At 36.7% G+C, this 24375-nt stretch overlaps 1 protein-coding gene and 1 long non-coding RNA gene across 2 annotated transcripts in view; one reads left to right on the top strand and one right to left on the bottom strand.

Moving 5' to 3' along the window:
- Positions 1-24375, top strand: part of LOC140150208 (cytidine monophosphate-N-acetylneuraminic acid hydroxylase-like) — a 57398-nt gene that overhangs the window by 24419 nt on the left and 8604 nt on the right. The window contains exons 6-8 of the mRNA XM_072172213.1: positions 12327-12464; positions 14179-14314; positions 16064-16177. Of these exons, the coding sequence (XP_072028314.1) occupies positions 12327-12464; positions 14179-14314; positions 16064-16177 (388 nt within the window). The remainder of the gene's footprint in view (positions 1-12326; positions 12465-14178; positions 14315-16063; positions 16178-24375) is intronic.
- On the bottom strand, positions 4602-9550 carry LOC140150917 (uncharacterized). Its single transcript, XR_011858870.1, has 3 exons — positions 9331-9550; positions 7351-7448; positions 4602-6279 (listed from the first exon to the last, which is right to left on the bottom strand). It is a non-coding gene; the product is annotated as an uncharacterized lncRNA (long non-coding RNA).

Below are 24375 nucleotides of genomic sequence, written 5' to 3'. Positions count from 1 at the left end.
TCACAAATATTAGTGATATAAACACGTTTGTGACATTTTTGAGTTTTTTTAAATCTTAAATATAGTGCTTTATACACTAGCCTACATTGACTGTAGCATCATCATGTAGGTAAGCTTAATATATACAGTGGAAATGCTGGGTAGCTATTTGCTTTTCGATGTGAATATTAAACTGTTGGGCTGTATCGTAAAAAGCTACGGAACATTGAAAGTCGAAATTTTATTGAGATTTTAGGCCTCATAAAACTTTACGGGGCCTAAAATCTCGATAAAAGTCATGATTTTAATGTTACGTAAAACTAAACGCTACGAAACATTGAAATCAAGAATTTCATCGAGATTTTTGGCCTTGTAAAACTTTATTTCAATGTTCCATAAACATAACATTGAAATGGAAAATTTTATTGAGATTTTAGGACTTGTAATTTGCGTAAAAGCTACGGCACATTGAAATCAAGGATTTTATCGAGATTTTATGCCTCGTTAAGCTTTGCGTAAAAGCTACGGAACATTGGAATCAATTAAAATTCTCAATATCAATTTTATCACGATTTTAGGTCTAATAAAACTTTAAACAGCCTAAAATCTCGATAAAATTCTTGATTTTACTGTTCCGTAAAAGCTACGGCACATTGAAATCAAGGATTTTATCGAGATTTTATGCCTCGTAAAGCTTTGCGTAAAAGCTATGGAACATTGGAATCAATCAAAATTCTCAATTTCAATTTTATCACGATTTTAGGTCTCGATAAAATTCTTGATTTCAATGTTTCGTAGCTACGGCACATCAAAATCAAGGATTTTATTGAGCTTTAACGCTCGTAAAGCTTTGCGTAAAAGCTACGGAACATTGGAATCAACTAAAATTCTCAATTTCAATTTTATCACGATTTTAGGTCTAATAAAGGCCTAAAATCTCGATAAAATTCTTGATTTTACTATTCCGTAAAAGCTACGGCACATTGAAATCAAGGATTTTATCGAGATTTTATGCCTCGTAAAGCTTTACGTAAAAGCTACGGAACATTGGAATCAATTAAAATTCTCAATTTCAATTTTATCACGATTTTAGGTCTAATAAAACTTTAAGAGGCCTAAAATCTCGATAAAATTCTTGATTTTACTGTTCAATTAAAGCTACGGCACATCACAATCAAGGATTTTATTGAGCTTTAGGTTAAATACCACTAATTATGTATTACACGGGTTTCAATGGGAAAATGCCTAATTTCGGGTGGAATTTTCTCATATTCAGAACTCTCACAGTTCAATGCCACCAATATCAGGTGAAACTATATGATTTAGATGCCAAATGATCAAAAATTCAACATAGGTTGACCTGAGACTTTTCTTGTTTTAACGCACTGAACCGTAAACACCTTAAAATGACAGTGCGCCCTCGAAGCTGAAAGTTACAATATGATAGGGCGACTATTTACTAAAAACCGAAGCCGTGCGTATGAATTTTGGTACTATTACATCAAAAATGGCATATAATGAGAGAAAATGTACCATTTTGAAGCATCAAACTCTAAAAAGTACTTTTTGGCTATATAACTTGATCAATTTCAGCGATTTTAATGCAGTATTTTCGAATGCCATGAAAACAAATAGTTCCTCATCGTATTTCAATGTATCGCCCAGGCCTATTAGTGGTCTTTAACCTTTAACGCTCGTAAAGCTTTGCGTAAAAGCTACGGAACATTGGAATCAACTAAAATTCTCAATTTCAATTTTATCACGAGTTTAGGTCTAATAAAACTTTAAAGAGGCCTAAAATCTCGATAAAATTCTTGATTTTACTGTTCCGTAAAAGCTACGTCACATTGAAATCAAGGATTTTATCGAGATTTTATGCCTCATAAAGCTTTGCGTAAAAGTTACGGAACATTGGAATCAATTAAAATTCTCAATTTCAATTTTATCACGATTTTAGGTCTAATAAAACTTTAAGAGGCCTAAAATCTCGATAAAATTCTTGATTTTACTGTTCAATTAAAGCTACGGCACATCAAAATCAAGGATTTTATTGAGCTTTAACGCTCGTAAAGCTTTGCGTAAAAGCTACGGAACATTGGAATCAACTAAAATTCTCAATTTCAATTTTATCACGATTTTAGGTCTAATAAAACTTTAAGAGGCCTAAAATCTCGATACAATTCTTGATTTTACTGTTCCGTAAAAGCTACGGCACATTGAAATCAAGGATTTTATCGAGATTTTATGCCTCGTAAAGCTTTGCGTAAAAGCTACGGAACATTGGAATCAATTGAAATTCTCAATTTCAATTTTATCACGATTTTAGGTCTAATAAAATTCTTGATTTTACTATTCCGTAAAAGCTACGGCACATTGAAATCAAGGATTTTATCGAGATTTTATGCCAATTTTGCGTAAAAGCTACGGAACTATCAATTTTGCATTTTTCTTAAATTTTATAAGCGCATTGGTGACAAGTAAGCATTTTTCTTATTATAGGGCATTGGTGACAAGTAAGATATGTATATTATAGGGGCAAGGACTACAATTACTGCACTGAACATTCAGCAACTCAAGGCAAGTAGTTATTGATTTATTGATCAAATATTGGTTTTCCTCATTTTTGACTGTAACTCCACAACTGTTGTCTGTGCTGAAATAAAATTTCCAGTGCAGTAGTTGTGTCCTTGCCCCTATAAATAAAATTTTACTTGTCACCAATGCTGAGAAAAATGCAAAAAATAGCACAAAATTGGGCAGTAGCTTTAAGAGGCCTAAAATCTCGATAAAATTCTTGATTTTACTGTTCCGTAAAAGCTACGGCACATTGAAATCAAGGATTTTGTCAAGATTTTATGCCTCGTAAAGCTTTGCGTAAAAGCTACGGAACATTGGAATCAATTAAAATTCTCAATTTCAATTTTATCACGATTTTAGGTCTAATAAAACTTTAAACGGCCTAAAATCTCGATAAAATTCTTGATTTTACTGTTCCGTAAAAGCTACGGCACATTGAAATCAAGGATTTTATCGAGATTTTATGCCTCGTAAAGCTTTGCGTAAAAGCTACGGAACACTGGAATCAATTAAAATTCTCAATTTCAATTTTATCACGATTTTAGGTCTAATAAAACTTTAAGAGGCCTAAAATCTCGATAAAATTCTTGATTTTACTGTTCAATTAAAGTTACGGCACATCAAAATCAAGGATTTTATTGAGCTTTAACGCTCGTAAAGCTTTGCGTAAAAGCTACGGAACATTTGAATCAACTAAAATTCTCAATTTCAATTTTATCACGAGTTTAGGTCTAATAAAACTTTAAGAGGCCTAAAATCTCGATAAAATTCTTGATTTTACTGTTCCGTAAAAGCTACGGCACATTGAAATCAAGGATTTTATGCCTCGTAAAGCTTTGCGTAAAAGCTACGGAACATTGGAATCAATTGAAATTCTCAATTTCAATTTTATCACGATTTTAGGTCTAATAAAGGCCTAAAATCTCGATAAAATTCTTGATTTTACTATTCCGTAAAAGCTACGGCACATTGAAATCAAGGATTTTATCGAGATTTTATGCCTCGTAAAGCTTTGCGTAAAAGCTACGGAACATTGGAATCAATTAAAATTCTCAATTTCAATTTTATCACGATTTTAGGTCTAATAAAACTTTAAGAGGCCTAAAATCTCGATAAAATTCTTGATTTTACTGTTCCGTAAAAGCTACGGCACATTGAAATCAAGGATTTTATCAAGATTTTATGCCTCGTAAAGCTTTGCGTAAAAGCTACGGAACATTGGAATCAATTAAAATTCTCAATTTCAATTTTATCACGATTTTAGGTCTAATAAAACTTTAAACGGCCTAAAATCTCGATAAAATTCTTGATTTTACTGTTCCGTAAAAGCTACGGCACATTGAAATGAAGGATTTTATCGAGATTTTCTGCCTCGTAAAGCTTTGCGTAAAAGCTACGGAACATTGGAATCAATTAAAATTCTCAATTTCAATTTTATCACGATTTTAGGTCTAATAAAACTTTAAGAGGCCTAAAATCTCGATAAAATTCTTGATTTTACTGTTCCGTAAAAGCTACGGCACATTGAAATCAAGGATTTTATCGAGATTTTATGCCTCGTAAAGCTTTGCGTAAAAGTTAGGGAACATTGGAATCAATTAAAATTCTCAATTTCAATTTTATCACGATTTTAGGTCTAATAAAACTTTAAGAGGCCTAAAATCTCGATAAAATTCTTGATTTTACTGTTCCGTAAAAGCTACGGCACATTGAAATCAAGGATTTTATCGAGCTTTTAGGCCTCGTAAAGCTTTGCGTAAAAGCTACGGAATATTGGAATCAATTAAAACTCTCAATTTCAATTTTATCGAGATTTTAGGCCTTTTGTAAACCTTTACGAGGCCTAAAATCTTGATAATATTCTCCATTTTAATATTCCGCTAAAGCTACGGCACATTGAAATCAAGGATTTTATCGAGATTTTATGCCTCGTAAATCTTTGCGTAGAAGCTACGGAACATTGGAATCAATTGAAAATTCTCAATTTCAATTTTATCACGATTTTAGGTCTAATAAAACTTTAAGAGGCCTAAAATCTCGATACAATTCTTGATTTTACTGTTCAATTAAAGCTACGGCACATCAAAATCAAGGATTTTATTGAGCTTCAAGGCTCGTAAAGCTTTGCTTAAAAGCTACGGAACATTGGAATCAACTAAAATTCTCAATTTCAATTTTATCGAGAGATTAGGCCTAATAAATCGAGGCCTAAAATCTTGATAAAATTGTCCATGTTCCGTAAAATCTACGGCACATTGAAATCAAGCATTTTTTCAAGATTTTAGGCATCGTAAGCTTTGGGTAAAAGCTACGGGACATTAAAATCAATTAAAACTTCTCAATTTCAATTTAAGCGAGATTTTAGGCCTTTTGTAAAGCTTTACGAGGCCTAAAATCTTGATAAAATTCTCCATTTTAATATTCCGATAAAGCTACGGCACATTGAAATGAAGGAATTTATCAAGATTTTAGGCCTCGTAAAGCTTTGCGTAAAAGGCACGGAACATTGAAATCAAATTCTCAATTTCAATTTTATCGCTATAATCACTAAAGAATTAAAGATACAAATACACAATTTGTTTGTTTTCCAATTTTATCATTGATTGTGGCTCAATAAAATGAATTTTAAAAAATTCCTGAAAACACAGCTGGCACAATTTAGTCACATGATGCTACCCATGTGGTGGGTTACCTTAAAGCATGGGCTTTCCTGAAAAAACGTTGACACAAGTTGTATCAGTATTTCTTTGATCCATCTAAATGAATTTGTGGAGCAAGGATTTAGCTCAATATGTTCACATGTATGTGTATATGTGTACATATGTATATATGTTGGTATGTTCATTTCCCCTTTACTAAATTCAAAGTGCATTGTACAATAATACATGCATTGTAAATTGCTGCACATTCATTTTTCAAGCATACTGGGGTATACTTGCATATGACATTATTTCTCCATAATGTTCTCAAATAAAATTGGTTTGTTGTCTTCTCATCCATTCTTCTGTTCCTGTAGGTGCTACATGTATGGTTGCTGAATTTCGCAAAAGATTCCCCCATAGCTGACAGTGTCAATACACACATGTAGAGGCAGTATACATCGTACACAAAGTACGATGTAACTGGAACTGAAGACAGATTGTCTAACTTGTTACTGAATTTTAATAGTTTATAATATTTTCCCTTTGAAACAGGAATATTTTACAATTTTCAACAATCCACCATATCTGTCCACTGTGAACAATTTTCTCCTACCATATTCATTCCATTAACAACCCAGGGAGCGTAAGAAAGTCATTAAATTTGGGTGGGCGCTTATTTTTTATAATGTTTACATAATTACATATCGTCACTGGGCAGGAAAAACCTATGTACGTGTACAAAACCGCAAGAGGTTACATAGGAGGTTTTGCTTTAAACATGTTCAGGGGCCAATGACACATAGGAGGTTTTTCCTGCCCAACGATGATGTAAAAAATGGCCCAGCATATGGAATTTGTGTGTACATGGCTCTGTGTTTGATACACAAGTACATGTAGTTGGTTGAATGGATCCTGCATATAATGGTACATGTACATCCATGATTGTAATTGACTGTGCTCGTATTTTTAAAAGACCAAACAAGTCCCATTTTGGTAACAAAGCAGATCGGTACCCGATGGCGTCAGGAATACAGCGATGTCGAGCCACACTCATGCTGAATCAATATCAAATTCTGGACACCTGCATCATGTGTAAATGAAAAGGATAAAATGGAAATTAGTTAATTTCTTGTAAACCGATAGGCCCTACTGTAAGAACCCAAACATATCTAACCAATGCAATGGAAGTTTCATTAATGCTTCTATTAATATTCCCCCATCTACTTTGTATAATGCACCTTCTCTATTGTAACACTGCACTGTCCCCTGGGCAACACAGGGACATGGACAGTGTTACAAATCCAACACAAGACCCTGCCAGCTTCTACACAGGGCAGGGCATTTTATTGAATGGTAAGTCCCCGACTAAATCCCGGCCCACGGTGAAGTTTCCCAAGTGACTTAGTCGCTGTCCACAGGATGAACTCTTTGAATGGTGAATCCCTGCAAAGTCCTGGCCCCATGTTGAAGTCCCTGACAAGATCCAGGCTCATGTTCCTGGCCCATCTTGCCATTGTTGAGGCACCGCTAAGACATGCATTTTCGGTCCGGTTTTCGGGTACCCAACCAAGATTTCACTACCCAAGTAAGAGAGTCAGCATCATGTTTTTTTTGTTTTTTTTAATTATTTATGTTATTTATTTTCTTGGTTTTGAAGTGTCCCTGGACCTAGATGCTAAATAGTTAATATGACGATCATTCATGGTTGACAAAAACAATGTTGTGGTAGATTTTTTTGTTTTTGCGGGGGGTCAGTCAGTCATGAATGATCCTAACATTTAGCTCTAGGTCCAGGGACACAATTATGCAATTTCAGGTACCTGATTACCTGCCCGAAAAATGTGTAGGGTACCCAGATACAAAATAACTCGAAAATGCATGCCTTAGTCACCATTTTTTTTTTTCATGTTTACAATAAAGTGTTGCAAACTATTTTAAAACAATAATTCTAGACGACAACATCAACAAACCCTGCTCTACTGCGGAAGGACTTTTGTAGGGATGGTCTGTCAGGATTTTTTATATTTCTTACCCACAAAAAATCTCATGGGACCGTTGGCCCAGTAGAACAGGTTTTTTTTTTTTTTGTCTAGAATTTATATTGTTTTTTAGATTGCAACACATTGTTAATTATAAACTTGCATTTACATACCCATACTTAGTCATAAACGTAGTAATCACACTCCATCAATTTGCAGTAGGCCTATTCTGGTATAATGGCAACTATAACTTTCCATTATTGGATGACACCTGAAAATAACAATGTGGCAAATGGAACATAGTTACGGTAAATTAACTGCAAAAACTGTACTCTTTGTTGGTATAAATTAATTAGACAATAATAACTGCGCACCATCTATTTTGAGGTCATTGTGTGAAATCGGAGGGTTTTGTTTTGGGCTGAGGTATTTTTCCGAGGGAGCGGCAGCTCCCGAGGAAAAATACCAAGGCCCAAAACAAAACCCGACAATTTCACACAATGAACTCAAAATAGATGGTGCAAAGTTATTATTGTCATTCATTACCGTCGTATTTAATAATTTGAACAAATCAAAATAGCATTTTATGTTATTTTATGCCATAAAACGTTGTTAAAATATAACCAGTTTTAATTATTGTTGTAACCTACCCTACAAAAAAAATCGACCAGGCGATTTTAACATTCGCGCCGACAACAAGAGCTACCAATCACAGAAACGTGGCGGCATCGCGTAGGCGCGTGCGTTGCAATAACGCATAGCTTTATACATGCACGCGCGCGCAGAAGTCATTGTAGCGCGTCAGGAGTCGTTGTGAGTTATTAATGACCTCGCAATTAGTGCGCGGTCAGGCAATCAATTTCTTTTGATTGGATCACAGGTTTCGCATATATTAATGAGGTTATGAATACACATACAATGTACCTCATCAACATCAATGGGGCTACTAATTGTACGACCGGGTCTCGGATACCCTGGCAACTACAGGGAACTGTACGCCAACTCCATAAAATCCCCATAGGCCCCTTCGACTTCCATGCCGAGCTGGGCATCTTTGTATCAGAGAGCTTCCCCCCCCCCTCATTAAACAACAATTTTCCCGTCTCTGTCAATCGACTTCCATACAGGGCGTGGCTTGCTCAAAAAGTCTACTCTAGCCACAAATTTGCTCACTGATAACATTCGAGGCTAGAGACCATTACATTCGAAATATAGCTGAAATCGCAGAAGCATGACACTGTGAAGGGACAACAAATTATTTTGACAATGCGTGAGATTTTACTCATTTTCCAGCTTTTTGCGTGAGATTTACTACCTAGGCGTGAGATTATACTACCTTGGCGTGAGACCGTGACGAATGAGTGCAGCGTCTTAACATCTTTCAATCAATTCTTACATCATCATGCATCCGAACATGATAATAGATAATGAAGAAAATATGTATTAAAATGTATTACCCCTATATACAGGCCGGCGTACAGGACTCGGGAGGACTTTACGTTTACAGGGGTCGAAGTTGATCGACAAAGACAGTCATGACAGTAAACACGTGTAATTTCTGTAAATCATGAAATGGCTATTCATAAATTCTGCTCCATCCTCATAATCTTATTCCTGTATTTCCCACATGCACATCTGATGTACGCATTATGATTCAGGGCTGCACTCTCACGTATTGGCCGTGAGTCTCACGCTGCACGCACTGGGTCACTTTCTCACGCCAAGGTAGTATAATCTCACGCTTAGGTAGTAAATCTCACGCTAAAAGCTGGAAAATGAGCAAAATCTCACGCATCGTCATGAATAATTTGTTGCTCCTACCCCCATTGGAGTCGGCAAATCCTGGTACGCCGCTTGTCTCACGCCAAGCAATTCCAAAAGTTGACAGCCCTGCGCATTGTAATTTGCATCATGTAAAGCTTACCGTGATTGTTTTGCAATATTGATCAGCTGGCTATGCTGCAATACTGATACTGCACTGACATAGAAAAAAATTATAAGCTTTCCGGACAAGTCAACAAGTTATAAACATGTCCCACTTTTCCAAGCGTTATAACCGGCCTGGTGCACTCCACGATCGTTCAAAAAGTAATATGGTTAAACTATGAGACAATAAAAGCCTATATATATTACGAATTGTGTGATTTACTTACGGAATCAATTGGGAGTTGATGAAGAAAAACGTATAAACAACATCACACGTGCGTCTGAAGTCTGACTCTGAATACACCCGAGCGTCCACTTTTTCCGCCCAATGTAGAACATAATGCACCCATACGTTTACTGTTACGTACGCGAAAGTCGTCGATGAATATTAACGCCCAATTTATCGCAATATTACACCCAATTACGCTGAATGGGGTGTGAAATCAACAACAGCTGATTAAGAGTAAACAATAAACCACCTAACATGGTGTATTTTGCTCGAATGAAATACATTTCACTTTTTTTTGGCCCCGGGACGATTCATTAAAAAATGTGAAATAAACACTTTAAATATTATAATTAAGCTATATCATTACAACCTCTTGGTTTAATCTTCTTCTAGGAAGAATGTAAAAAATTGCCATTTCGGGCTACATTACGTGCAGTTACGTGGGCTTTCAATGTATTAGGGATGGGCGGTAACCGTTTATTTGCGTACCGCATGGACCGCGACATCATGGGCATGGGCAATCTTTTTTCTTGCCGAAAGATGCCGTGAAAGGAAAGGAGGGTTACAATTTCAACAGAGGTCTCAGTTGATGCCTGCTTGGTGCTGACCTAAGTATAGTCTAGAGATTCACTTAACCCTAACCCTACCCGTGTTTTTTTTTTTTTTTGCCATCGGAAGGGAAAGAAGAAACAAAAAAGGAGAGAAGGTGAAGAAAGAAGTCACATGGTACCCCCAGGATTCAAACCCGGGACCCCTCGCATGCCACACACATGATCATCGACATGTAGCTACCGAGGTTTGGCTGCCCCGGGCAGCAATTCCATGGGTATATATGACTTAGGCTGATTGCGTCATCAAGTCACATGGAATGCATGCACGCAGAGTGATTTTAATAGTGAGCTTTAGTGAGACTCAGTTGGGTTAGGGTTAGTGAAGTTTTGTGGACTGCCAGATAGGCGCGTCGCAAGCAAGGCGCCCATGGGCGCCCCACTGTTGCAAACTTGAAGAAGAGAAGGGAAGATAAACAGAAAGGGGAAAAAAGAGAAGAGCAAAGGGAAAAAATGGTCCACCAAATCGCTTCAATTAGGTTTTATTTTGCAAAAGTTTCTTACTTCTTAAATGTCTTACCCTCAGACCCCCCCCCCCCCCGTAGTGGACAAACAAGTGGCAATTATCGCTTCTCCTTTCGACATTAAGGCTTCATGGAACGCTCATTTCACCAATGTTCGGCTTTTTAAAACTAAAGTTTTACACACTAATAGTGCTAAAATGGTCCAACAAATCGCTTCAATTGGGTCTTCATTTTGCAAACTTGAAGAAAAGAAGAGAAGATAAAAAGAAAGGGGAAAAAAGAGAAGAGCAAAGGGAGAAAAAAAAGAGAGAAAAAAGTTAAATTGCGCGTATAGTCATGATGATAGTAGGCACATGCTTTAAAAAACTTGCAGTCGGGTCGATCGGAAGTAGGTCTTATGATAATTATATAGGCCTGCTGCAATTATTTTAGACATTGCTTGAAGGCGGGCCCGGTTCCAGCACTCCGTGTATACCGCGGGTCACTCATGCTCGTCGGCGAACACACCCTTTTGAATCTCATTTCACGAACTTTTCAGGATAAAAACACCCCTATTTTTAGCAATTTCACGAATTTGTTGCCCTTCTACAATGTCACTTTTTTCGCTAAAACGCGAATAATATTTCTAATAGGCTATATCCCTTCCTGATGGAAACGCATTAATTAATGTACGGCACATGCGGTTGCATATGGATCGTATAATTTATGTGACCTAATGTAATGTGCACCAAACGTAATAATGAAACTGAAATTCGTAAATGAATTGAATTAGGAAACTACGATGATTTATACATGTGATTGGTGGATAAAGAGCACCCTTTTTTTCAATTTCGCGAACAAGTGTATGAAAATTGACCCTTTTTTTTATTGTATTTCGCGAATCACGCTTCTTTATCTGCAACCGGCGCGGATGCAAGGAGTGCTAGAACTGGGAGGCGCGCGGCAAGTCCTCGTCATAAAAGCATGTGAAAATTACTGCCGGCCCGCCGATATGCAGGGCCCGTCACACTTTGTCAACAAAGTCGGTATTATTAAGACGGACTCCATGTTTTCGCTTCTGCTTTCAACATTTGCTAGTTTAGGCCCTATGTTTAACATAATTTAGAGGCCTACAATAATAGGGAAACTACTTGTCCATGAAAGGCTTCATGGACCGTCATTTCACACATTTCTGGCCTTTTCAAACTAATCTTTTCTCACTCATAGTGCTAAAATGCTCCACCAAATCGCTTCAGTTAGGTCTTATTTTGCAAAAGTTTCTTACTTCTTAAGTTTCTTGCCCTCAGACACCCCCCTGCGTAGTAGACAAACAAGTGGCAATTATCGCTTCTCCTTTTGACATTAAGGCTTCATGGAACGCTCATTTCACCAATTTTCGGCTTTTTAAAACTAAAGTTTTACACACTAATAGTGCTAAAATGGTCCAACAAATCGCTTCAATTGGGTCTTCATTTTGCAAACGTTTTTAACTTCTGAGAGGGGCAGACACCCCCTTGCGTCGCGCAAGCGATAAGCGATGGCCGCTTCACGGCCATTTGTTTACATTTTTTTCTACGCGCCTGCTGCCAGAAATGGTAAAGGAAGACTTTTTGAGCCATATCCTTCCATATGCCACAGAATAGGGAATTCTGACGTTTTTGATCAGAATGTAGAATGCTGACATTTAGTATTTTTCATGCATGTAAACCAAAAGAGCTGGTGCTGCCATTTAATGTTAGAGACAGGAACTAATAATGGATTCTAATAAGCAACATGTGTTACAATTTACATGTAGTGCCAAAGTGCATCAAACTTTTATTACATTGACAATATTACCATGGCTTGGCACTGAAAACTATCGGTAATATTGCTTTATTTATGTGTTGAAAAAAAAACAAAGACTATATTTAATGAATGACACTTCCATTTTTGTCTACTGACAGGACACCTAATACTGAACACAGTTGACTGTACCAATCCTAATGGTGGTCGATTACCACATGGAGTAGATGTTATGCTTAGTGACTTTGCCGGCGGTGCCTCGGGATTCCCCATGACTTTGTCAGGTGGAAAGTACACAGGTAACAAATTATACTAGATATTTGCTGGGTGGTCAAATGTTAACTTTTTTTATTTTGAGATAGCAAGGGAGTGGTCACCCACATATGAAATCTCTGTAACAGTGGACATACATGCACACATGAGATTTCTGAACAGATGGATAACAAATATCATTAAAAACACATTAAAACCAAGATTGCTACGTAGGCACTCAAAGTAGGTGATTAAAGTGGTTTGCCGTAAAGTGTCGGATGCGTGCCAAATTACGGAAAACAACTTTAATTAACATTAAAAACAACATTTGCAGTTTGGTGTTGTGGTGTCCTTTTAACAACCAAAGGTTTCCTCAGTGCCTAAATACCCTAAAAATGCAAAGTTGTAACTGAAGACACACTATACATGTAGGGGTTACACACTGTGACCTTGTTTGCTTGATAGTTGTTGTTTTTGTGGCGCTCTCTACGGAGGCGCCACAATATAGGCATGCATTTGTGAAACGCTTCTAATTTCACTCTTGCTAGATTGACTTCGCAATTGTTTTGCTAAAATTATGCCCAGCAGCCAGCTCATAAATAAAACCACAATTTGCTTGGATTTTATTTTATTATTGTTTTCTGATATGCACGGGATAAAATGGTGAGCGCATATTCTTTGTTTAAAATACAAAATTAGGATTTATAAAAACACCAAATAAATCCTGACCTTTGTATGCGTTCAACCAGTTTACCGTGTGCCTTATAACCCGATAGACGGTGAACTTTGACCATACACTAGGGTCCACAACATGCTCATCTATCATGGGAACAGTCCTTGAAAATTTGGGTACACAAACTCATACTCTGCAACTTGAGGTCAAATTGTGCACTATGATTATGTGATTGAGGTTATTGGACTATGCCATTGGGATGAGACTCTTGTGGTCCATAGCGATAAGATCAATTAACGAGGCCTCAATAAACTGATGGCTTTTGTTTGCTAATTACCATATAATCTATATAGCGGTTATTGCCATGGAGGTAGTACTAGCTACTACCTCCATGATTGGGTTAAGTAAATAACTAAATCCTGTTATCTACCCAGCAATGTTTGCTTATCTTAATAATTGTAAGAAACTGTAGTGTAATATAAAATGGTACAAGACCAATGAAGACAGAAAAGGCAAACAGACAGAAATTTAGAGTTTTAAATTAGAGAGTTGACAGGAAGTTGTAAGAGTTAAATTGTTATGGATATGATTGGTGTAAGCGCGAAAATGTTGAATGTCAGATCAAAGTCATCCGAGGTGAATTAAGTAATGTCAATAACAAATTGTTACAGGTCATTTGAGGTGGACTAAGTTTATATTTGGATTGTCAGAACACCTTCCCCAATCAAACACATTTCTCTTGCATTTGTTCATCTTCTACTCTTCCCTAGAAAAATCATTATAATACCAAATCTACACACCATGGAATTCACCATATCACGTCCAAGTTCACATTGGGCGCCACATTCCTTTTTTAAAGGAATTTTTATTAAGCTTTAATATGTTGTTTTTTTGTGTGTGATGGCCATTTTGTCCACGCTTGCACTGTTTTAAAACATGCACACATGTCCCCAGTTGACACACAAATTGAGTAGGGGATTGGGTGCGTGTCTCAATGTCATACACACTGTCAAACTAGCCATAGTTATTTAGTAGGTGAAATTCTTAGCTTGTAAGTCAAGTTGCTTTTTAATATTTTCTTGTAACAGAGAAATGGAAGGAACAGTTCATCAAACGAGAGAGGAATAAGTTACTATACTACAAGACCCAAGTGGTTCGTGATGTAGCACCCAAAGTGTACTGTCCATTTGCAGGTTATTTTACAGAGGCACATCCATCAGACATGTTAGCATTTAGGAGCATTTCCAAATAAAGTACCCAGGCATTTGTAACATTTTGTCCAAGCTATTTGATCAATTTTGTTAGCTCGCTTGGCCTTATATGCAGATTATCACTAATTTGCATTTCATTGTTCTTGCTCTGCAGAACTATACACCATTTACCATGTTAATTTATCGTTGCATTAAATATCTTGGTGTAGATTTAATTTACCAACAATTGCATTAAATATATAGTTACCTGCTATGTAAGTTATAACTTAGCTCATTATATGTTGCAAGTGCACGTGCAATCATGTGCTTATGCTTTCACCCGGGCTAAATACATTTTTGTTATTATTGTACCGTAATACTTATGTCATGCCTGAACTGTTTTATATTATAATGGGATTTTACAACCCTTTTACACCTACTGTGTAGGTTTGGTTGTTATTTTCACCATCATTACTCATTGATTTATAATTGAAAGCATAGCTCTTGTGATAATAAGTTTATACCTAACCCACAAGGCATATATCTTGCTATTGTATTTATTATTCTTCTAAAATTTTGTTTATCATAATTATTTAATACTAAAAGGGTGCCACAACAACACGCTCTGCGTTCAGTGGCATCCTCATCATTTCACCATATTATACGATGTTTGTAAAAGCTTTTTGATATTGTATTTATTTAATGGATGAATTTGATGAAATAAAACAGGCAGGGAAGAAATTCGGTTGTGATTTTTTTTGTGCAAGATGTAAAAAGTGCATTTTAAGGATGTTTCAGCAAACACAAAATGTTTTCGAAAACATTCCCAAAAGGTTGGCAGCAATCTTTAAATGTCTGGTTATATAAAAGAATATAATGAAAAAATTAAATAACATTTAAAAAACATATTTTGTTAAAGTTTCAGCAAAACCTTGTAACTTAAGTGTTTACAACATATTTTTCAACATCACTGTTTAAAAAAGTTCCAGTTTATGCATTGCTGAAACCCATTAGCTTCTGTATTTGATGTTTTTTTTCTGAAGCTAAAAATATCACAGCTGGACCTATGTAACATAATATAATTTGTAGAAGCTGATATTAAAGATTTATTTCAAATTTTTAATAATGTATTTCATGGTATATCATAACAATGAATACTTTGCAGCTGTGTAATAACAGGCCTTTAAGGGAAAACAAAAGCATTTGGTGAAACTGTAGAGTGATTCTCAAAAATATATTACATGCTTTCTTTGTAAGATCAGTAGATTGTAAGATAAATTGCATTTAGTGGATGAGCCATCAGAGAGGCTTCAGTGGGCAATTTCATTTGAAATCCATACTCCCCTATGGAAGACACAGCCTTAATATATTTCCACACACAGGGTGTGAATTTCAAATGGAGTTACTCATTCAGGTAACCCCATTTGAAATCTACACCCCCTGTGAGGGAGACTAAGATCATTTCTTCCATAGAGCGTTCATAGGTTTCAGTGGGTAAAGCTCACCAACTTGTATACAGGGTCCAAGTTTTAAGATTGCTCAGATCTTGTTCAAACCACACAAAGTATCTTTCTGTGATGCTCCACTAAAGTTTCAAGTTAAAAGGGCATAGACATGAAAATGTACAATATAAATGTTGCCAGTAGCGGTGGGGGGTGAATTTCAAGGGGCGGGGGCAAAACCATGTCCCCCCCCCCCATTGCATTTTGGATGGTGCACAAAATTAATATTCATTTACTTAACAATTCATATTTTTGTTTTTGTTTCTTTTAATCGCCCAAAGGTATGTTAAGACAACGAACACAAAGAATGACCCAGCAACGTTGAACCAAATTCGGACATGGACACCGCAACCAGGAGCAGAGCTAGATTTACAGAAAGTCATACAAGGAGACAAGTAAGGCTGGTCTCAATTTTAATATGTTGTAATGCTATATGTCTGTCAAACACCCACATTCATGAATTAAAAAAGATCCTTATGTTTAGTAAACAGAAGGCAAATTCTGGTAAAGCAGTTCTGCACTGTTGGGACTACGGGAGTCTCGGAAAGCTTCCATAAATTTGTTTAATAATCCCCTACACTCACTCCAGATTAGCTTTGACTCCAAATCCCATCACAATGTTTTGTCGCTCTGCTTGACAAATTACCTCAATCCATTCATTCCCTCTCGCTCCTTACACAGCCGTTGACGTTAGTCACGGCTGTGTCTTTTTTCTTACAGGATCGTCTTCTTCTTCTTCTTCTTCTTTCTTCTTCTTCTTCTTCTGTCGACAATTACATTTGCTCTAGCACGGACATCCTTACACCGATTTTGACCTAACTTAATCACAATCATCACTGACCATGCCCCTACATGTCATATGAAATTCGTGGGGTCAAAGGTCACGTAGGGGTCACAAAGGTCAAACATATGATTTCAACTCAAAATGCTACTTCTGACAGTGACGGTATATATTCACACATGAATTGATGTTACCCACCAGTGTACACATGCTTTTTTTAATTTTGAATCAAAGGTCATTATGGGGTCACTTCCGGTCCAAGACGAAAACATTCAAAATGTCCCCTCTGCCACAAATAACATGGCACAGTGATACTATGTGCATACGTGCATTGACCTGAGCCAATGCCTATGGGGTTTTCGTAGATTTTGGGGTCAAAGGTCATTAAGGGGTCACAACACGGCTGTGTTTGTGGTCTTAGACCACAACTAATTCTTCTTCTTCTTGCTCTAGCACTGACATGCATACACCGATTTTGACCTAACTTGGTCACAACTATCACTGACCATGCCCCTACTTGTCACATGGAACTTGTGGGGTCAAAGGTCACGTAGGGGTAACAGAGGTCAACAACGTGATTTCAACACAAAATGCTACTTCTCTCACAAATTTCGCAGGACGGTAACGCCACTTACACACATGCATTGTTATTACCCAGTGTCTATAAATCATACACAGATTTGAGGTCAAAGGTCATTAAGGGGTCACTTCCGGTAAAAAACCAAATTCCTTCAAAAAAATTTATTAGCTAAGAAAAACATAAGAGAGTGACGGTATGGGCACACATGAATTATGTTAACCTAATGTATATGTGGTATTTTTTTGTTTGAGGTCAAAGGTCATTAAGGAGTCACTTCCGGTATAAAACGAAATACCTTCAAAATGCTACTTCTCCCACACATTACATAGGACGGTGACGCAACTTGCACACATGCATTGCTATTACCCAGTGTATATGAATCATACACAGATTTGAGGTCAAAGGTCATTAAGGGGTCACTTCCGGTATAAAACCAAATTCCTTCAAAAAATTTATAAGCTAAGAAAACATAGGTTAGTGATGGTATGTGCACACATGAATTATGTTTACCTTATGTATATGTGGTATTTTTTTGTTTGAGGTCATAGGTCATTAAGGGGTCACTTCCGGTATAAAACGAAGACCTTCAATTTTTTTTTTTATTTGAATTTTGATAAGAAAAACAGGACAGTAACCGTATGTTCACACGTGAATTGTGGTTACCCAATTCATGTGTTTGTTTTTTATTTGGGGTCAAATGTCATTAAGGGGTCACTTCCGGTCTGAGACGAAAAACCTTCAAAATGCCCCTTCTGCCACAAGTAACTTAGCAAAGTGGTGCCACGTGCACCATTGCATTGACATTAGCCAATGTCTCTGAACATTTTCATATATTTTCGGGTCAAAGGTCATTAGGGGTCACAACACGGCTGTGTTCGTGGGTTAGACCACAGCTAAGTCTAGTATCATATTTTTTCAAGGAAATGGACCTTCGTCATGTTTGTGGTTTTCGCCGAATTTTGACCTCTTTCTCATGAATTTTAAGAGTTTAGAGGTAACAGGCAATTTGTTGACAGTTGTGTCGGTTTAAAAAACTGACTGGGCAAAAAGGAGAAGATGCAAACATTACAAAATAACTCAAAAAGCTCATAAACAGTAAAGTGCCGCTTTTAGTGAATCATTAACTATATTTTTTCAAGTCCTTCAAATAAAAAAGGTTTGAACTTGATACGATACACATTTCAGAAAAATGCACTGTTCTAGTGAACATGTCACCCAAATAATAATGTCACCCTAATAATTTGTTAATTTTAACCGTGAACAGATTGGTTTTGACAGGCATTATTACTGCCCATTTATCATTATTATCATAAAATATGTTTTTTTTTTTGTCATTTGGGAGCTCTAATATCTCAAATAACTAATGAATACGGGCACTATGAGCATCATAGGCTGGTTATTTAAGCTGGATGAGATGAAACAAAAGGCTCATAATATAGAGATAAAGAGATTGAGTTTCATTATCAAGAAATAGGAGCCGTTATATGACAAAAGTTGACTGTATTGTTATGATGAATTCGAAACACAAAACATGTAATCAAAATTGTAAATAAAAAAAGCCTACAATGACTAGAAAGGTGAGAAGTTCATTCACTTAAATTATTTCCCTCTAAATTTGTCTTCATTATTTTGTCTGAAATGTAGACCTGTTTTGCGTAGAATTTGGCTTTGATGTATATAAAAAGTGCGCGGAGTAGTAGATACACTACCAATAGCGGCATAAGGTCAAGCCAGAATATTGACATTTAAAAAGGTCAAAAATACTCGATTTCTAAAATACAATGTTAAATTTGAAATACGATAAAAAAAAAACATTGAAATCTCTTGAAACGTCTTTTTGAACGTTTCCTCTTTTTACTTCCTGCAATATTGTTCTTAAATCTAAAACAAACTAAAAGACTTGAAATATGAGGTTTGATTTGGGTGTGGTTGTTTTTTGATGGGTTGTTTTTGTATAGTGTGGATTTTTTTAGTAAAAAAATATTGGTAAATATATACATGGCTGATTTTGAAACTCCTGGAGAAGAAATTCCTTTAGATGATTTTGCGGAGGAAGAGCCGTCTAGAGCCGTCTACTGAATGGGATGCATATATGGATGCAACGTTTATTGGGGAGCGAGAATCATACCTTTATAGTAAGCCAACCATTCAGTTGCCTAATTACACGTTATTTCGTGGGGTCAATGGTCACGTAGGGGTCACAGGGGTCAAAAACGTGATTTCAACTCAAAATGCTACTTCTCCCACAAATTTCGTAGGACAGTAACGCCACTTGCACACATGCATTGTTATTACCCAGTGTCTATAAATCATACACGGATTCAAAAACGTGATTTCAACTCAAAATGCTACTTCTCCCACAAATTTCGTAGGACAGTAACGCCACTTGCACACATGCATTGTTATTACCCAGTGTCTATAAATCATACACGGATTTGAGGTCAAAGGTCATTAAAGGGTCACTTCCGGTAAAAAACAAATTCCTTCAAAAAATTTTATTAGCTAAGAAAAACATAGGAGAGTGACGGTATGTGTACATATGAATTATGCTAACCTAATGTATATGTGGTATTTTTTTGTTTAAGGTCAAAGGTCATTAAGGGTTCACTTCCGGTATAAAACGAAATACCTTCAAAATGCTACTTCTCCCACAAATTACATAGGACGGTGACGCAGCTTGCACACATGCATTTCTATTACCCAGTGGCTATGAATCATACACAGATTTGAGGTCAAAGGTCATTAAGGGGTCACTTCCGGTATAAAACCAAATTCCTTCAAAAAATGTATAAGCTAAGAAAAACATAGGAGAGTGACGGTATGTGCACACATGAATTATGTTTACCTTATGTATATATGGTATTTTTTTGTTTGAGGTCAAACGTCATTAAGGGGTCACTTCCGGTATAAAACCAAATTACTTCAAAACATTTTATAAGCTAAGAAAAACATAGGAGAGTGACGGTATGTGCACACATGAATTATGTTTACCTTATGTATATATGGTATTTTTTTGTTTGAGGTCAAAGGTCATTAAGGGGTCACTTCCGGTATAAAACGAAAAACATTCAAAATTCCCGTTCTGCCACAAGTAACATAGCAAAGTGGTGCCACGTGCACCCATGCATTGACATTAGCCAATGTCTATGGGCGTTTTCATATATTTTGGGGTCAAAGGTCATATAGGGGTTATAACACGGCTGTGTTCGTGGGTTAGACCACAGCTAAGTCTAGTTCTTTCTTCTTCTTCTGTCGACAATTACATTTGCTCTAGCACTGACATCCGTACACCGATTTTGACCTAACTTGGTCACAATCATCATTGACCATGCCCCTACATATCGCATGAAATTTGTGGGGTCAAAAGTCATGTAAGGGTCACAGGGGTCAAAAACGTGATTTCAGCTCAAAATGCTACTTCTCCCACAAATTACGTAGGACAGTAACGCCACTTGCACACATGCATTGTTATTACCCAATGTCTATAAATCATACACAGATTTGAGGTCAAAGGTCATTAAGGGGTCACTTCCGGTAAAAAAACAAATTCCTTCGAAAATTTTTATTAGCTAAGAAAACATAGGAGAGTGACGATATGTGCACACATGAATTATGTTAACCTAAGAGGGCGCACCACCAAATCACTCCACGATTTATGTACCAGTGAAATTCGGTTAAAATAGTCAACCGCTTATTTCAGCTAGTTGCGGCTTTATTTTCTAAAGATAATGTCAAAAATCGCGCTTTTTAGCTCATTTACTTCCGACAAGTGTCTACATGAAGGAATCGGAGAAAAAATCCCAATATTTTATTTCAGAGGTGAAGTTTTGGCGCGAATTTGAACAACGTCCGGTTTCAAAAATTGAGTGATTTTTTAGGGTTAAATTTGCACCTTTTTTCTTTGCGGCCAAATAGCAAAAAAAGTAGATGGTTACCAATATATTCTGTTAAAAGAATAATATTCTACACGTGATAAGCTTTAATTTGATACCAAACTTTTTATCTATATTACGTTTTTGCAGTGACAAAACGCCATCCAAACGTGCGTATTTTCCTTTGTAATCCAATGGCGCAATCATTGGTGGTGCGCTCTCTTATAAGCGGCTTTTAAAGTGTGTTGCTATGTACGCGCATTTTTACAAAAAAACATAGAATAAGGGCGGAAGTCTTAATAAATAATTTTATTTCATTCGCAAATGCTTGAAATAACATTTGTGATTAGTTTTAGCAATAATGTTTTTTTATTTATCCAAAAATACAAGTCTCTGACATTAAGAAAAGCATAACAAATCTACTTTATATGAGCACTTTTGCTATAGATTTATACCAAATCAGAATAACGTATAAAACTTGTATTTTTGCTTAAAATTCCAAAATCAGTAGGCCTAGTTTGAAGACAGAGAACGAGAGGGGGGGTAATTTGACTCAATTATGTAAATAGGCCTATATTTAAGGTATTAAAAATATTTGTACACACATAAAGTACTTTGCACAATTAAAAAAATTAAAATTAAAGAGTATCTTTTTGCATAAAACATTCAATTTTATGTCCAACCTCTTCAAACTTTTGTATGTTGATAAACACGTTGAAATTTGGGTCTTTTGGTGATTTGGAACTGATATTTAGAGCACCATTTCTTCCGAACGAAAAGTCGTAGAGGGATGAAATCTTGGGAAATGACTAGAAACTGTCTCTAGTTTACTTAAACATGTAAAAAAATGGATTTTGATATTAACTATTGACGTTTATAAGAGGGCGCACCACCAAATCACTCCACGATTTATGTACCAGTGAAATTCGGTTAAAATAGTCCACCGCTTATTTCAGCTAGTTGCGGCTTTATTTTCTAAAGATAATGTCAAAATTCGCGCTTTTTCAGCTCATTTACTTCCGACAAGTGTCTACATGAAGGAATCGGAGAAAAAATCCCAATATTTTATTTCAGAGGTGAAGTTTTGACGCGAATTTGAACAACGTCCGGTTTCAAAAATTGAGTGGTTTTTTAGGGTTAAATTTGCACCTTTTTTCTTTGCGGCCAAATAGCAGTGACAAAACGCCATCCAAACGTGCGTATTTCCCTGTGTAATCCAATGGCGCAATCATTGGTGGTGCGCTCTCTAATGTATATATGGTATTTTTTATTTGGGGTCAAAGGTCATTAAGGGGTCACTTCCGGTATAAAACGAAATACCTTCAAAATGCTACTTCTCCCACAAATTACATAGGACGGTGACACAACTTGCACACATGCATTGTTATTACCCAGTGTCTATGAATCATACACATATTTGAGGTCAAAGGTCATTAAGGGGTCACTTCCGGGATAAAACCAAATTCCTTTAAAATGCTACTTCACCCACAAATGACGTAGGACGGTGACGCAACTTGCACACATACATTGTTATTACCCAGTGTCTATGAATCATAAACAAATTTGAGGTCAAAGGTCATTAAGGGGTCACTTCCGGTATAAAGCCAAATTCCTTCAAAACAGTTTATTAGCTAAGAAAAACATAGGAGGATGACATTATGTGCACATATGAATTATATTTACCTAATGTATATGTGGTATTTTTTTTTATTTCGGGTCAAAGGTCATTAAGGGGTCACTTCCGGTCCAAGACGAAAAACATTCAAAATGTCCCTTCTGTCACAAATAACATGGCAGAATGATACTATGTGCACACATGCATTGACATAAGGCAATGACTGTGGATTTTTCGTAGATTTTGAGGTCAAAGGTCATTAAGGGGTTACAACACGGCTGTGTTCGTGGTCTTAGACCACAGCTAAGTCTAGTTCCAATTTTAACCATACTCCGGTCTCGATCCCAAAGAAAAAAGTAGCACTCCCACCCCCTCTACCCTGATCCCACCCACTCTGTCCTGAAACTCAGGAGTGACTTTTTGATCCTTCAGTGTAAACCCTCTATGCTTAATTATTTATAAATGTTATGATTTCTGTTTCACTTGCAATATCAGATATTGCTCGGGCTCAGGCTAGGTGTATTGTTGTTTTGACAATAGAGGCCGTCAGCCTTTCGCCATCTTGTGGGTACAAATGATACGTGTGTTCATGCGTCGGACACTACGCGCAGGGCGCAGCTTGCCACGCAGCTGTTATCACGCATCATCGTGCATGGAGATCGAACGACCATCGCAGCGTGTACCCACAAGATGGCGGAATATGACGTCACGCTGACGGCCTCTATCTACAGAAAGCCAAGGATGAATGGGTACATAAATATGTCTATGTGGCCTTGAAAAGATCAAACTTTGCTACTAGTACCAAGGAATTTACTGGGTAGCATGCATCCCTAAAGAAAACCTAACATCATGTTACAGTAAATAACTTGAATGTTAATTCAAAATCAAGTTTGCTTTGTGTAATAGCACTATTCCATTTACAAACCACACTCCCTATGTGGGCTATTTAGGGAGGACAGTATTTATGGTCTACTGAGCTCAGCAATGCGTTGCTGTATTCGATAGCGCATTGTATCGGAGAGGTACCTGGCTTTTATCAAAGCCCAAACCGAAGCCCAAACCGATTAAATCCTGTAGCAAACTCTTTTAGGCTCCGCTCAATTGACAACTCTGCTCCGATACAACGCATTGACCAAAATATCGATCGAATCAATTTTACGACCATGCTTGAATTAACAACCCCTTGAAACCTAATATACACCACTTTATGTAAACATAAACGTATACAAATTATTTACTTTCTATTAACCGCAGACACGACCCCAGACATGCTTATTTAATGACCACTTGAGTAGTTGATGTGTGGGTCGTTATGTACTTACTGACACAAAGGAAATTGATTTTGGTTTTACCATCGACCGTGTTTTTAATCCTGCTGCTCTGCTGGGCGCTCCGATAGATATCAGCAAACTCGTATACTGTTCGCTTGTTCCTATCAAACGCTCTAGCGTACATGAACCATTATCGAAGACAGCAAAGCATTGCTGAGCTAAGTAGACCATAAAAACTGTCCTCCCTTAGCTAGCTAAAGTATTCCACAGAGATAGTAAGGCTTTCAAATAGAATACACAGTAGGGTAACTTCCATTAATTTTTTGAAATACTCGCCTAGTTATGGAAGATATTATGTGAACCCATGTACAGAGGGAGGATGGGTTTCAAAATTCATGAAAAACATGCCCCCTCTGTGGAAAACTTTTCTTAATTTTCACAGAGGTATGGCAAATGTCATATGAAATAGCCCAA

Source organism: Amphiura filiformis, chromosome 4, assembly GCF_039555335.1.
Source record: "Amphiura filiformis chromosome 4, Afil_fr2py, whole genome shotgun sequence".
Lineage (NCBI taxonomy): Eukaryota > Metazoa > Echinodermata > Ophiuroidea > Amphilepidida > Amphiuridae > Amphiura > Amphiura filiformis.
This window is presented reverse-complemented; position numbering and strand designations above follow the sequence as displayed.